We start from the raw sequence: 15,000 nt of genomic DNA, 5'->3' as shown, positions 1-15,000 counted from the left end.
TATGTTATATATACATATTTATATAAATATATACTAAATATTTTATATACAGCGCCATGAAACCAAAATAAACACACACACACATACAGACACACACATACACACACACACACATACAGACACACACACACACACACACACACACACACACACACACACACACACACACACACACACACACACACATACACACACACACACACACACACACACACACACATACACACACACACACACACACACACACACACACACACACACACATACACACACACACACACACACACACACACACACACATACACACACACACACACACACAGACACACATACACACACATACACACACACACACACACACACACACACACACACACACACTGTGGAATTATCTTACCTCACTTTTCTCTGAGGGAAATAAAGCAGCTGGTTTGTTCATTTTGTCAGAAACAGTTTGTGTAAAGTGTCGTTTGCTGCTTCACTCAAACGGTTTCATGTGTTTTTGCACAAACATAAAACATCGTTAGCTTCTCACATCGAAGTGTCGAGTCTTATTATATAAATATTATCTGTGAGTTTGGATATGAGCACAAAGTGTAAAGCTGTGTTCTCCCTGCTCCTGTGTTGATTCTCTCTCTCTTCCCGGCCTCAGGTGAAGCCGCCGCCATGTTGGATTCCCCCCCGAGCTGGAACTTCTCCCACGACTCCTTCGTGCTCCGGGGGTTTCCGGAGCTGCAGCGACAGCGCCGCCTGCTGGCGCTGCCCTTCCTGGCCTCGTACGCGTCCGTGCTGCTGGGGAACTCGGTGCTGGTGCACGTGATCCGTGGCGTGGAGCGTCTGCACAGCCCCATGTACCTGCTCATCGGCACGCTCTGCGTGGTCGACATCCTGGTGGCGACCGCCATCGTCCCCAACGCGCTGCTCGGCCTCCTGTTCGACTGGAACCACATCTCATTGGCCGGCTGCCTGACTCAGATGTTCTTCACTCACTTCCTGTCCTCGGTCGAGTCCACGCTGCTGCTGGCGATGGCGTTGGACCGCTACGTGGCCATCTGCCAGCCGCTGCGCTACGCTGACATCATCGACTCCTCGATGCTGGTGCGGCTGCTGCTCTTCACTCTGATCCGCAGCGGCTCCATCATGGCGGCGCTGGTCGGTTTGGCGGGTTCACTGTGGTTCTGCGACTCCAACGTCATCAGGCACTGCTACTGCGACCACATGGCGCTGGTGAGTCTGGCGTGCGACGACACGCAGAAGAACAGCACAGCGGGCCTGGTGGTGATCGTCTGCTTTGTGGGCGTCGACATTTCACTCATCATCCTCTCCTACATGAAGATCCTGAGCGTGGTCTTGCGAGCGGCGGCGGCCGGCGAGGAGCGCTGGAAGGCGTTTCACACCTGCGGCACTCACCTGATGGTCATGATGTGTTTCTACCTGGTGGGCAGCGTCTCCTTCCTGTCGCACAACCTCCACCTCCACGTTCCCACGGAGGTCAACACCTTCATGGGACTCGTGTACATCCTGTTCCCCGCCACCGTCAACCCCGTCATCTACGGCGTTCGGACCAAGGAAATACGAAAAGGGTTTAAAAGGATTTTTAAACTGAGAGAAAAGAAACTAACGAAAACCAAAGTTTCTCCTTCTGCACAAAGTGACGTCACATGTTTTCAATAAGTGTTTTCACTTCTTCTCTCAGAGTTTTTTACACATCAGTCATTTAATGAAACGTGTTCTTTATGATCATGAAGGTTTGTTCTCTGACTCGGTCACATGACGAGGAAACGCTTCCGCTGTGTCGTCTCAACCAATCAGGACCTCGAACACATGGCGTGTGTCCAGCAGGGGGCGACAGAGTCACACAGCAGGTTCGTCCGTCACAGAAGAATTAAATCATCTTTAATAAAAAATAGATTTCTGTTAAAACTCTTGGAGAATGATCCACCACGAAACGAAAAGGTTTTACCCACAAACGTCTTTTTATTAAAGATGTACTGGAGATACAGGTGTCCTCGTGGCCCTTTCAAAATAAAAGCCTATGGATTTTATTTATTTTTAATAATGACACTATTTTGTGAGTTTTGGATCTTTGTCCTGTGTTTGGGACACACACACACACACACACACACACACACACACACACACACACACACACACACACACACACACACAAAGGGCCGTTTCACACGTTTTATTTTGAAGGTTCAAATATACTTCTGTTTTGTAAAATAAATGTTCATTAATATTTCTTCTCCAAAGGACCATTCAGTTTTTATCATCAATAAAACATCATTTTCCAAACCATCAGTTCAATCCGACAGGTTGTCATGACAACCAGGACAGAAACAATGAGACGTTGTGAAAACGTTAAAAATATCACGAGTTGACAAAAACATTCACAGTTTCTTTTAAATAAAGTTTCAGCACATTGCGTCTTAGATTCAAAAGTCTTTGGAGACTTTTTAAAATTAAAAACACTAGCAGCTTAACTTTGTCAAAATAAAATCCAGTTTAAACTGATTTATATCTAAATTTAAAGAATAATTCAACAACATGAATCCGACACATTTCAGAATAAAACACAGAGGTTTTCATGAACATTATGCTTCATTTGTGTACTTGTTCATGTACTCCCGTGTATTACTTGCGTTACTGTAATACTCTAGTATTCCACTAGAGGGCGCACCACAGATCATCTGTAAATAAAACCTGGGGACGTTCTGATGACGTTTTCAACCGAGGCGCCATGAGGGCGCCATGATGCGTTCACAGTCACCTCAGGGACACGAGACTCCAGGAACACGAACGATTCAATGTTTTGGAAAATGATTGACATAAAAACATCAAAGCACGGACACACCTTTGTTCCTTTAACCATCGTCAATAAAGTTTGATTATTCATTACATTAATAAATGAAGTTTCATGCAAAGGAGGCCTCCGCTTCCTGTCAGCTGATCGGATACTTCAAGGTCCTCTCAGTAAGTCGGGACGTCTCAGATGTCTCTGCCTCTGGAGGCTGGCGTCCATGTTGTGGCTCGAAGTGACAAATCGTCCCACGTCAACCATAGAGCTTCTGGTACGACACATCGAAACTAATCTGAACACAACGTTACGCCTGTTCGATCTCTAATGGAAACACGTAGAACAAAGTGAGGCATGCTACGAGCCGTCGTCACGACAACGACACTGCCGCGTCAACACATCAGCCCAGTAGGGGGAGCTGCTGGTCAGGAAGCAGGACTGGTGTCTGTGGTATTCAGAGAAGACGAACATGAACGAGAACACAACAACACGCCACCGCCAGATGTTGACAGGGTCCAGACTGTGACAGCTAACGTGACCTCCGTGACCTCCGGCAGCTCCGCCTACCAACGGCAGGACGCTGATGCTCCTCGGGTTTATCTGTCGTTGAGTTGTGGCGAGTCCACCGGCTCCTCGTCTTCGTCATTATCGTTTTTTGGCCCAATCAGCCGCTGGCGGGCAAAGTCTTCGAAGATGATGTCATCATCACTGGGGGGTTGGGGGGTGGGGGGGGATTGAATGTTGATTGATTAAAAAATAAGAAAAGAAACGTGTGAGAACAGGAATCACTGTGAATCTGAGGCTCCGCCCACACTCATACGTTGTAGATAAAACCCATCACTGTTGCCATGGTTACGCCATCTGTCACTAAGCAACCAACCACTTTCTAACGCTCAACTTTCATTTGTTGTGATTTGAGTTCATGTTTGTTTGTTTCATCACTGAGTGAAGAGACTAAAGCCCAATTCATGCTTCTGTGTCCGAGCTACATCGTGTCCTACGTGTGGGCGGGAACGCAGAGCGCCGTACGCAGAGCGCCGTACGCAGAGCGCCGTGTCGTACGCAGAGCGCCGCGCCGTACGCAGAGCGTCGTACGCAGAGCGCCGTACGCAGAGCGCCGTACGCAGAGCGCCGCGCCGTACGCAGAGCGCCGTACGCAGAGCGCCGTACGCAGAGCGCCGTACGCAGAGCGCTTCATCTATGAATCTACGACGTAGCCTGGAGTATGAAGCATGAATCGGGCTGAAACGTTTCCTCTGTGAACAATCAGAACCCGTCGTTAGGCCTGAAGCCCCCCCAAATAATTATTGGGATTTTATTTTTAATTTTTTTTTTTGAAATTAAACTATTGTTTTACACATGGAAAAGTTATTTATAACTCTAACATGCTACATATGTGAGTGCGTTTCTGGTTTGTATGTTTTCTCCCACTTCAAATTACAATCCAATAGCCTCTCGTCATACTTAACAATAAAAGACAGGGCACTAGGACCTTGGGGAGTCTGCATCGCTGCTGCGCTGGCTTTCTCACTCTGTCAAGTAACGTCTCTCATCAAGACAGCAGGATTACAGCCAAGGAGTTTAGCTCATAGTAAATGATGCACAGAGTGAAATTGTTAGTACAGGTAGTTACAGAATGTGGCTATCTGTAGTTTCTAACGTTTGTTACCTGCTTAAATTTAGGTTTACTTGAGGCAAATGAAAGGGAATATTGTAACGAGCTATGTTAACACTAAGCTAGCTGGCTATTTTGTTAGAAAATGTCTCCAGTGAGCAAGAGTGTGAATGAGCAAATTTGAAATGTAAGAAATAAATATCAACAGCTTTCTATTCTTTGCATTAATATCTATCTCTAGTATTTTAAAACAATAATATCAGTGCCTTTAGAATGTTGTTGTTTATAATCAGTTAATGCTAGTGAAAACTAAATGTCATAGTGTCCCTCATAACGCTACTGTACCGGTATATCATCCAATTCATTGACCAGATGGATATAAGAAGATTCTTTAGCAGAGGGGACAGCTCCGCCCTAGTCCAAACAAGTATATCCGTCTTTTCTTTACAAGCAGGAAAAATATTTCTCTCTATTTGAGAAAAGTTCATATTTGTGTTGTCAAATTTCACAATGACCCTGAAATTCTGTCTCTTCTGTTATCTTATACTGAATGAACGCAAGCAAAGATACACAGAAAAATCACAGTCTTTCTGATTGAACCAATCTATGAACTGTCTGAAACAATGGATATCCTCAGCCCGCAAACATTCAGCTTCCTTAGGGGCTAAGCCCCCCCCTTCTTTCAATCCTAGAAACGCCCCTGATCAGAACAGATCAGGACGAGTTGAACATGATGTGTTGTTACCAGATACAGTCTCTGGTCTTCACAGCTCGTTTCCTGCTCAGGCTTCAACACTGAGACTCTGGAGACAAGTGAGGAAACACTCTGCTGTCATGGTTACTGACGAGGACCACCAGCCAATCAGGTCACAGAGGGGAGAGGGAGGGAGGGAGAGAGAGGGAGGGGGGGAGAGAGACAGAGAGAGAGAGAGAGAGAGAGACAGAGAGAGAGAGAGAGAGAGAGAGAGAGAGAGAGAGAGAGAGAGAGAGAGAGAGAGAGAGAGAGACAGAGAGAGAGAGGGAGGGAGGGAGATAGAGGGTGGGGGGAGAGATAGAGAGAGAGAGAGAACTCTACTTACTTTGTGTCAAACTCGATGAGGTTTGTATCGACCGGAGCTTCATCTGCAGCTGTGGGGGGGGGGGGGGGGGGGACCACAGTTTAACACAGGAAACAGAAATGAGAACTTGTTATCTGAATATATAAATAAATATCCTGAGATATGGAGAATACAGTTGTAATCGAGGCAGAAACTTTACACGAGTTTGTATTTTCAAGATTCAGTTTGAAATTTTGGTGAAATGATCGTTTGTCAGAAATATGAAATAATCCTTGTGATTTTTTCACTAGTTTGTTTCATCTTAAATTTTAACCCAACAATAATCCCTTTATATGTTCATACTTTATATCTAAATACTTTATATTTAAATACTTTATATTTAAATACTTTTTATTTAAATACTTTTTATTTAAATACTTTTTATTTAAATACTTTATATCTAAATACTTTATATTTAAATAATTTTATTTAAATACTTTTTATTTAAATATGTGTCTCTCTGTGTGTGTCTGTGTGTGTGTGTGTTTCAGTGTGTGTCTCTGTGTGTGTCTGTGTGTGTGTGTGACTCTGTGTGTGTCTCAGTGTCTATGTGTGTGTGTCTGTGTGTGTGTCTGTGTGTGTGTCTGTGTGTGTGTCTGTGTGTGTGTCTGTGTGTGTGTCTCAGTGTCTCTGTGTGTGTGTCTGTGTGTGTGTCTGTGTCTGTGTCAGTGTGTGTGTCAGTGTGTGTCTCAGTGTCTCTGTGTGTGTGTCTGTGTGTGTCTGTGTGTGTGTCTGTGTGTGTGTCTGTGTGTGTGTCTCAGTGTGTGTCTCAGTGTGTGTCTCAGTGTCTCTGTGTGTGTGTCAGTGTGTGTGTCTGTGTGTCTGTGTGTCTGTGTGTGTGTCAGTGTGTGTGTCTGTGTGTGTCTGTGTGTGTGTCTCAGTGTGTGTGTCTGTGTGTGTGTGCGTGTCTGTGTTTGTCTCAGTGTCTCTGTGTGTGTGTCTGTGTGTGTGTCTGTGTGTGTGTCAGTGTGTGTCTCAGTGTCTCAGTGTGTGTGTGTGTGTGTGTCTGTGTGTGTCTGTGTGTGTCTGTGTGTGTCTGTGTGTGTGTGTGTCTGTGTGTGTCTGTGTGTGTGTGTGTCTGTGTGTGTCTGTGTGTGTGTGTGTCTGTGTGTGTCTGTGTGTGTCTGTGTGTGTGTGTGTGTCTGTGTGTGTCTGTGTCTGTGTGTGTGTCAGTGTGTCTCAGTGTGTGTGTGTGTGTGTGTCTGTGTGTGTCTCAGTGTGTGTCTCAGTGTTTGAGTCAGTGTGTGTCTCAGTGTCTCTGTCTCAGTGTCTCAGTGTGTGTGTGTGTGTGTGTGTGTGTGTCTGTGTGTGTCTGTGTGTGTCCTCACCGTCTCTGTACAAACTGTCCTCTAACGGTTTCTGGTTCATTAAAGTGAACGGCAGCTCGACGGAGACGTCGCTGAAAAACACAAGTTTTGTATTAAAGTCATTGAAGTGGCCCGTGGTGCGTTCAGGGTCCCTCTGTAAGTCTCAGTGTTTGGATCGGACGTTACCTCGCCGCCAGGTCTCCCAGGAGCCTGAAACACACAGGGGACACGTTGAGCTTCTCACTGTGAGTTTCTGCTCATGACTTGAGTTAAAGGACGAGTTTCAGGCACTGACCCTCCGCGAGACACCACCAGCTTCACCTTGACCTTGTAGGAGACGATGATCCCGAGGATCTCCTTGTTGGCTCCTTCTCTCAACCTGCTCAAGACACAACACATTCAGCCGCTGGGTTGAAACAGCTGTATCAGGACTTTAGACCCCTCCCACGGGCCGCGAGGACACGGCGGGGGGGCTGGACTCACAGCGTGCTGGACGCCAGGTTGGTGTCCTCGTGCTTCAGCTTCCCGTCCAGCGCCAGGCCGCGTTTCTCTCGGTTGTTGGCGAGGAACGGCGTGAGGGTGAAGACTTTACAGAAGGTGGAACTGGGAGCGACCACGTCACTGACGAGCAGGACCGAACGATTCAGGAAACAGAACAAGATAATTATCAGGATGTTTCTGTTTGTAGTCGAGTTTGACGTTGAGTCAGTTTCATGTGTTGGTTCCTCCGCGGCGGTGACACCTAGTGGCCGGAGGCATGAAGTCTTCTCACAGAGGAACTGATTCGATTGAGGAGGTGATTCTAGTTTGTGTGTTTTCATAACTTGAGCATAAGATTATAAAACAATTAAATTTAATGATAAATCTCCAAAACCAGGAGTGTGAGAAACAGTTTCTGTTCTTCAAGTTATTTTCAGGTGAAGTTTGGATCAGATCTGTTGATTCATACAAAGCTTTGCTTCCTGCTCCCCAGGGGACAACTGGGTTTTAACTGGTTTATGATCTTTCCTCTTGCACCATCAGCGTCTGCGAGGCTGGTTCAATCACTGCAGGGTTTAGGGCCTATACCGCAGCCAGCCACTAGGTGGCGATCCAGACACTTTGGCTTCAGTTTAAGGAGCTATCATACCTTCCATCTATATTCAACATTTTGATGCGTGGACGCTGCTGGCGACTGAAAATAAACAAAGAACTGTCGCTGGAAACTTCCTGAGTAGGTTGTGACCCTTGAGACAAGCAATCAACGTTACCATGACAACTGGTCACGTGAGCTGTCCAGGTGTTTGTTTCTGTAAAGAAGGTTCTGCTGTGGAAGGAGAAGGAGACTCACTCGGACTCCTCGGTGGCCACCGGACATTTGTACTGAGCTGTGTTGAAGAGGCAGATGTCTGCGTACTGTCGCACTGCGGAAACACACATCAGACGTTAATGCACACAACTACACAACACACACACGCAATCAGGCAGGAGAGTACCTGAGATCTTCATCTTCTTCACCGTCTTGTTTGTGTTGTTGGTGACGTGGACGTTGACACTGATGGGTTCTCCGTGGTAATAGATCTAAGAACATAAACACGTAAATATTCTTCCTTCAATAACTGTACTTTTTGTCTTCTTTCTTCTTTTCTTTCTTTGCTCCTCTGATTGCTAATGATGTGACTATATGACGATTAAATTGATTAAACTACTGATGGGATCTTATTCAAATTAAAACGGAGGGAATCAAGCTAACTGCTAACTGTCTTTATATTTTTAATATTTATTTATCTGTATTATCAATACTTCTTACAGTTATTGTCTAATAGTTGATCAATTGTTTCGTGTTGAACAACAAAGAACAAAAAAGAAAAAAAACATTTGTGTTTACTGTCTGTTTTGACATATTTGTTTGAATCAATAATCAATAATGATGTCAAATGAATTGTCAGCTTGTTTGACTGATATATATATATATATATTGTATATATATATTAATATCAAGTCTATGGGGAGGACGCTCACTTCTTTGTCCAGAGACGCCTCCAGGTGCAGCGGTTTGTCCGACATCAGGAACTGCCGGGTGGTTTCTGCCGTGGGCTGCGGACCCGGCTTCTCGGGGGCGTACTGAACCTTCCGGATCACCAGACGCACGGAGTTCCTACAACACAGAGGTCAGTGAACGTCTCATCCTGGTGACGCTGAGCGACCACGGAGCTGTTTAAATTCCGTGTGGATGTTTGGCTTCTTGTGCTTTCATGGGGGGGGAGGTGATCCTCTCTCTCTCTGCAGGAAGCTGCTAATGCACAACTCATTTCACTTTCATTCATAATTCATCCCTCGGCTCGTCGGCCGGACTCACTTTTACCTTTTGTGGATCTTTTCTTCAACGTTTTCTGCACAGAAAGCTTTCACCTCGAAGTCGACTCCGCAGGCCTGAGGTCAGAGAGAAATCCGTTTACCATGAGAGCTGATGATGATCATTTCAAAACCATCTTCAGGGGGGGGGTGTTATAGTGCATGTTCACAAAGATGTGAGCATCTCTACCTTCCCAGTGTCCTCGGGTCCCGGCTGCAGGGTGACGGAGCACGGCAGGTTCACAGGAATCTGGAAACACATCTCTGACTCTGAGCTGCAGGTTCCTCTCATGTCATCAACACTTTTTACTGTATTATCTGTTTGTTTAGGGCCGTCTCTTCTCTTTCTTTTTAAAATCAGGACATAATGTTCCTGTTTGCAGCGCAGCTCGAGAACTGAGCTCATCAACTGTAAAAAAAGACTAACTGAATCGTGTGCTTCAGTTTCTCATATAAATGAAATATTAATGAAATCCGGTTCATAGAGGTAAACAAGTCCTTCCTCTGAGGAGCTGCTGACCCTTGACCTTCCCAGGCACAACAAGGCTAATGCTAATGCTAACCATCTTCACGTGTTCACATTACAGATGTGAGGGGCGTGAGCAGCACTTTAAGTTTAAGGTTAAGTATTTTGCTGCTGAGTAATTAGTAAAAATGTCAGTGAGTTCTCTGAACCTTTTGCTGATAAGATAAAATAAAACAGAGTTTTGCTTCATAATAATGTTTTCAATGAACAATTTAGACTTTAGCTTCTTGCTTCAACAGAAATTGAGTTTGAAGTAAAACAGGTCGTATAATCAAAGTATTGATTTGTAGTATTCAGGTGTAGAATCATCCCCGGCCTATTGGGCAGGTGATGTGGAAGAAGCTCGGCGGCTCGATACCTCGAAGGTGAACGGGTAGGCGTGTTCTCCCAGCTTTTTGATCAGGCGCTCCTGAAGTCGAGTGAGGCTCTTCTTCTCCTCGGGCAGCGGAGGAAACGACTGGATGTTAGAAACAAACAGGTCTTTACGAAACGTCAGCCCGAGGACGTCCAGATCCTCGCGGCCGTAACGGAACGCACACGTCAGAGTCACGAACACTGAGGAGGCAGACACACAAAATCCCTTCTGTTACAGGATCCATCACTCTGAGAAGATGGCGTGAGGATCTTTGTGCTAAGCTAGGCTAAGTTTATCCTCGACTCACTGAATGATACAGAGCAGGGGCACCGTGTGCAACTCATTACTAATAAACAATAAAGATTGATATGAGAACAGCAAAAAAAATAATGCCAAACATTAACATATGTTGGCCTGAGATTCATGAATGTTTTCATGTTTTCAGACGAGAACGATTCCTCCTGCGTCTCTGATCTCGGCTCTAATTATTTAACTTAATAGACGAAGAAAGAGTGTCGTTAGCATAAAAGTGAATAGAGAGATTACGTTATTTTAAGGGATTATGTGGCCAAACAGAGAGAAGAATGAAAAATAAATATTAGTAAGTAAATATTAAGTAAGTAATAAGAGTTTGGACTAAATGAATCTTGGATCAGACGGAGGAACATAGGATTTTTAGGTTGATGCCAGAAGCAATGATGACACACTCAGGTATTCTGACTTTTCTTAGGCGAGAGTCTGTAATAACCAAACAGAGACAGGATGTAGAATGCTCACCTTTCCTTTCCTTCAGGTACTCCGGGTCAATCAGGACGACTCCATCTGCAGGAGGGAAACAATCCGGAGTTCAACAAACAGACAGAAGAGGGCGAGGATCTGCTGGTGAGTACCAACCCTCGGAATGAAGATCTCACCCACGGGCTCCACCAGGTCCACGTGGTCCACGAAGTCTCTCTTCCCCAGGTAGACGGTGAGCTGAGGGAGGAACACAGCTGTCAGCTCGTCCAATCAGCTGCTAGAGCTGTGAGCAGCCAATCAGAATACAGAACCCTGCATTAACATGGAGAACATCAGGACTCACCTTTCCATTGGGACTCGCTTTCTTAAACACCCTGAAATCAAACAGAGACAGAAACAGTGAAGCGTTATATTTGTTGACCTTTGACCTTTAGTCTCACGGACATGTCTGAATTCACACGTACGACACCTGAAGTTGTCAAGCAAGAGCTCAACTGACATCGAGTGGTGAAGTTATGAATAACACGTTGTTTACAGCAGTGATTCTCATCGGGCGGGCCTTTGCAAATAAATGTTAAGAAATGAGACCTGTGCTTTTATTTTGAAGGGGATTATTCTATGCATTGGAGTTCAGTCTCCTGTGAGTAGGATCAGTTTAGTTGTTATTTCCTGTTTGTGTTTGACAGCACCGTTGAGTCAGCTACAAAAGGCTGAAGTTGCTGAATTGTTATGTAAGTTTTATAACTTTGTGACCTTAAGATGAACCTTTGGTTTTTCATTGAAACGCAGCTAACTGAGTGTAAAAGGGAACATTTCCCTCTCTAGCATCGCCACCTGCTGGTCGTTTTGGTTTATCATGTCTTTGTGTTTGTGTGTTGGCGTATTGTGATATTCTGTATCATCTCAGGTTCAAACTGCTCCATCTTTTCATTCCATGCATTTGAGAAGTTGACCATTGACCACGATTTGGGTCCCGGGTCATTAGGAGGTGATGGTGGGTCCGGAAGCCAGACCGGTTGAGAACCACTGGTTTCCAGCTCCTCCACACCGGCCTCATCCCCAGAAGATCTGGAATCTCCTCGTGTTTCCAAGTGGACGTCTTCGTCTTCTACGTGTCCGGCTCCTCTTCTTCATCTTCGTCTTCTACGTGTCCGGCTCCTCTTCTTCATCCTGAGATCTTTGTGTTCTTCAGGTTTCACGTCACGTGTTAGAAACCTCGTCCACACGTCCACTCGCTCTCTGGGAAGCTTCCACACGTCGTCCTGCTGGTTCCTCACATGGACTCTGACATCACGAGGTTCAGTGGAATGCTGCCTTACGTTATTTTACAACCCCCACTCCCCCCCCCCCCCCTCCCCCCGCTGTGTAATAAAGGAGCTGCTGTGGCTCCATTAGCTCTCAGCTTCCTCCTGAGCAGAGCTTCATCCATCAGCAGCTTCAGGATTCTGTTTTACCGGAAACCGCCGGGACTCCTGGGAGCTCGCTCGCCATCACATGCTCACCATCATCTCTGCAATTAGTGAGCTTACATTTTAACGACCCAAAGTCACAAATCAAATATTAAACAAGGAATAAGAGTTAATGTTTGTTTAGGCTCTTTGCAACATTAATCATTTTAAAACTGAAGATATGAAAGGAGAAATCCTCAAAACACAAATGTATAAAGGTTCATGTTTAGAATTTACTAGAAAAGTTTTCATGGGTCACATCAGGTTGTGACGAGTTGACAAAGTTGATCAATAAAATGAGGACATTTTAATTTTTCTCCATAAAGATCCATCCAGCCCAGTGAGGTGGTGCTGGTTCTGCAGATGTTTCTCAGGATCAGCGGAGACAGTCAGACTCAAACAGACAAAGACTCAGACTCCTCCCACTAACTGCTCTGTCACCATGGCAACCCGTCTGAAGCTGTGGTTCCCAGCTGTGTCATCGTATCTCCAGGATCTGACCATGTGATCCTCCAGGGGGTGGGACTCTGGGAGCTGAAGGAGGTCATGTGACAGGAGACCAATCAGAGAAAACTACGTCATGACTGAAAAGAACCAATCAGCAAGTACCGAGCGTCATCGTCATGGTTTCCAAACCTCTCAGTTTCTGTTCGTCCGATGTGAAGCTGGTGGAGGTTCAGAATCAGGATCAGGATCAGGTTCAGGTTCAGGATCAGGTTCAGGTTCAGGTTCAGGTTCAGGTTCAGGTTCAGGTTCAGGATCAGGTTCAGAATCAGGTTCAGGATCAGGATCAGGTTCAGGTTCAGGATCAGGATCAGGTTCAGGATAAGGTTCAGGTTCAGGTTCAGGTTCAGGTTCAGGTTCAGGTTCAGGTTCTGGTTCAGTGTCGGGGGGGTCTTCACTGTCCAGACGTCCAGCTGCACAAACACATCTGGATCCAAGAAACAGCTGGAGGCGGAGTCTGATGTCAGAGCACTGACTGTGACCACACACTGGACAGGAAGCTCCCTCTCCACTTCCTGTATGAAGCCAAGACGCTGCCCTCTTGTGGTCGTCGACAGTCAGACTCTGTGCAGGCGGGATTGTGGGTGGAGCCAGGGAATCAAGGTCCCGCCCACTCATGCTTTGTGTGTGTGTGTTTGTGAGTGTGTGTGTGTGTGTGTGTGTTTGTGTGTTTGTGTGTGTGTGTGTCTGTGTTTGAGTGTGTGAGTGTGTGTGTCTGTTTCTGTGTCTGAGTGTGTGTGTGTGTGTGTGTGTCTGAGTGTGTGTGTGAATGTGAGTGAGTGTGTGTGTGTGTGTTAAAGTGTGTGTGTGTGAGTGTGTGTCTGTGTGTGTCTGTGTGCGTGTGTGTCTGTGTGTGTGTGTCTGTGTGTGAGTGTGTGTGTGTGTGTGAGTGTGTGTGTGTCTGTGTGCGTGTGTGTCTGTGTGTGTGTGAGTGTGTGTGTGTGTGTGAGTGTGTGTCTGTGTGCGCGTGTGTCTGTGTGTGTGTGTCTGTGTGTGAGTGTGTGTCTGTGTGCGTGTGTCTGTGTGTGTGTGTCTGTGCATGTTTGTGTGTTTCCTGGGCTGATGGACTGTGTGAGCTGCTCTGTTTGTTGCTGCGATCACACTCAGCTCATTAACATTCTACTGACACAACACACTCATCATTCAGCCACAGACACACACACTTACACTGATACACACTAATGGTCACACACTCTGATACACACTCACACTCTTGAAACAGAATGGAATCGTTAGCTGAACAGCTGATCATGTCAACATGCAGAGTTTGTGGGTTTGTTTACATTCTCTGATTGGTTAGTTTGTGTTTGTGTGTTTGTGTGTTTGTGTGTTTGTGGTAAGTTGAGACACATCGATGTCCAGAGGACGGACATGTGATCAGTGGACAGACTGGTCTCAGAACTAGTCTCAGTGTCTGGTCCATGTTTAGAAAAATAACAACTTCCATTCATTTTTACACTGAAGAGGACAAATGATGACAGATGAGTAATAGATTACATTTATCTGTCCTTTCAAAATAAAATGACGGCTGAAAAAAGAAGAAACATCAATATTCTGCTCAGAGACGTCACAGTGAGGTTCTGACAGAACGTTACATAACGTTACCACAACACAACACACACACACTCGCACACCTCCCCTCTGCCTTTAAAGGTTCTGTGAGGAACCAGCAGCAGATATGAAGGAATCATAACACACACACACACACACACACACACACACACACACAGACACACACACAGACACACACACACACACACACACACTTACCTGGTTCCTTTATCTCCCATCCTGACGACGCCAACGAGTCGACAGCAGCTGGACAGAGAGATGATGGAGGAGGAGGATGGAGGGATGCCGTCACCGTGGAAACTGAGGGTAGGATGTCTCTCTCTCTGTGTATCCCTCTCTCTCTCTCTCTCTCTCTCAGTGTGTCTCTCTCTCTCTCTCTCCCGCTCTCTGTGTGTGTCTCTCTCTCTCTCTGTGTATCTCTCTCTCTCTCTGTGTGTGTGTGTCTCTCTCTCTCAGTGTGTCTCTCTCTCTCTCTCTCTCTCCCGCTCTCTGTGTGTCTCTCTCTCTCTCTCCCTGTGTCTCTCTCTCTCTGTGTATCTCTCTCTCTCTCTGTGTGTGAGTCTCTCTCTCTCTCTGTGTATCTCTCTTTCTCTCTCTCTCTGTGTATCTCTCTTTCTCTCTCTCTCTGTGTATCTCTCTCTCTCTCTCTTTGTGTCTCTCTCTCTCTCTGTCTCTCTCTCTCTCTCTCTGTGTGTGTCTCTCTC

General features: G+C 45.8%; 2 protein-coding genes across 6 annotated transcripts; one reads left to right on the top strand and one right to left on the bottom strand.

Annotated features, from left to right (window-relative positions):
* Window positions 1-666: 666 nt before the first annotated feature.
* LOC133003059 (olfactory receptor 52L1-like) lies at window positions 667-1,674 on the top strand. Its single transcript, XM_061072647.1, has one exon. It carries the CDS (start codon window positions 667-669, stop codon window positions 1,672-1,674), a length of 1,008 nt encoding a protein of 335 aa, XP_060928630.1.
* A 1,722-nt stretch (window positions 1,675-3,396) lies between these two features.
* arrb1 (arrestin, beta 1) lies at window positions 3,397-14,514 on the bottom strand. 5 transcript variants are annotated; one of them, XM_061073846.1, is made up of 16 exons: window positions 14,495-14,514; window positions 11,116-11,146; window positions 10,949-11,009; window positions 10,812-10,856; window positions 10,038-10,234; window positions 9,344-9,403; window positions 9,164-9,231; window positions 8,821-8,956; window positions 8,295-8,379; window positions 8,150-8,222; window positions 7,303-7,440; window positions 7,115-7,198; window positions 7,006-7,029; window positions 6,841-6,911; window positions 5,495-5,543; window positions 3,397-3,508 (listed from the first exon to the last, which is right to left on the bottom strand). In XM_061073846.1, the coding sequence occupies exons 1-16, from the start codon at window positions 14,512-14,514 to the stop codon at window positions 3,397-3,399; spliced, it is 1,254 nt and encodes a 417-aa protein (XP_060929829.1). The 5 variants fall into 5 exon arrangements, with proteins under 5 accessions (XP_060929829.1, XP_060929830.1, XP_060929833.1 ...); XM_061073847.1 differs by lacking the exon at window positions 7,006-7,029; XM_061073850.1 differs by lacking the exons at window positions 3,397-3,508; window positions 7,006-7,029 and adding an exon at window positions 6,804-6,814 and having other exon boundaries at window positions 5,491-5,567; window positions 6,867-6,911.
* Between the last annotated feature and the right edge of the window lie 486 nt (window positions 14,515-15,000).

This window comes from Limanda limanda, chromosome 6, assembly GCF_963576545.1.
Source record: "Limanda limanda chromosome 6, fLimLim1.1, whole genome shotgun sequence".
Taxonomy (NCBI): Eukaryota; Metazoa; Chordata; class Actinopteri; order Pleuronectiformes; family Pleuronectidae; genus Limanda; species Limanda limanda.
Note: the sequence above shows the minus strand (reverse complement) of the source record. Positions and strands in the feature narration are given on the sequence as shown.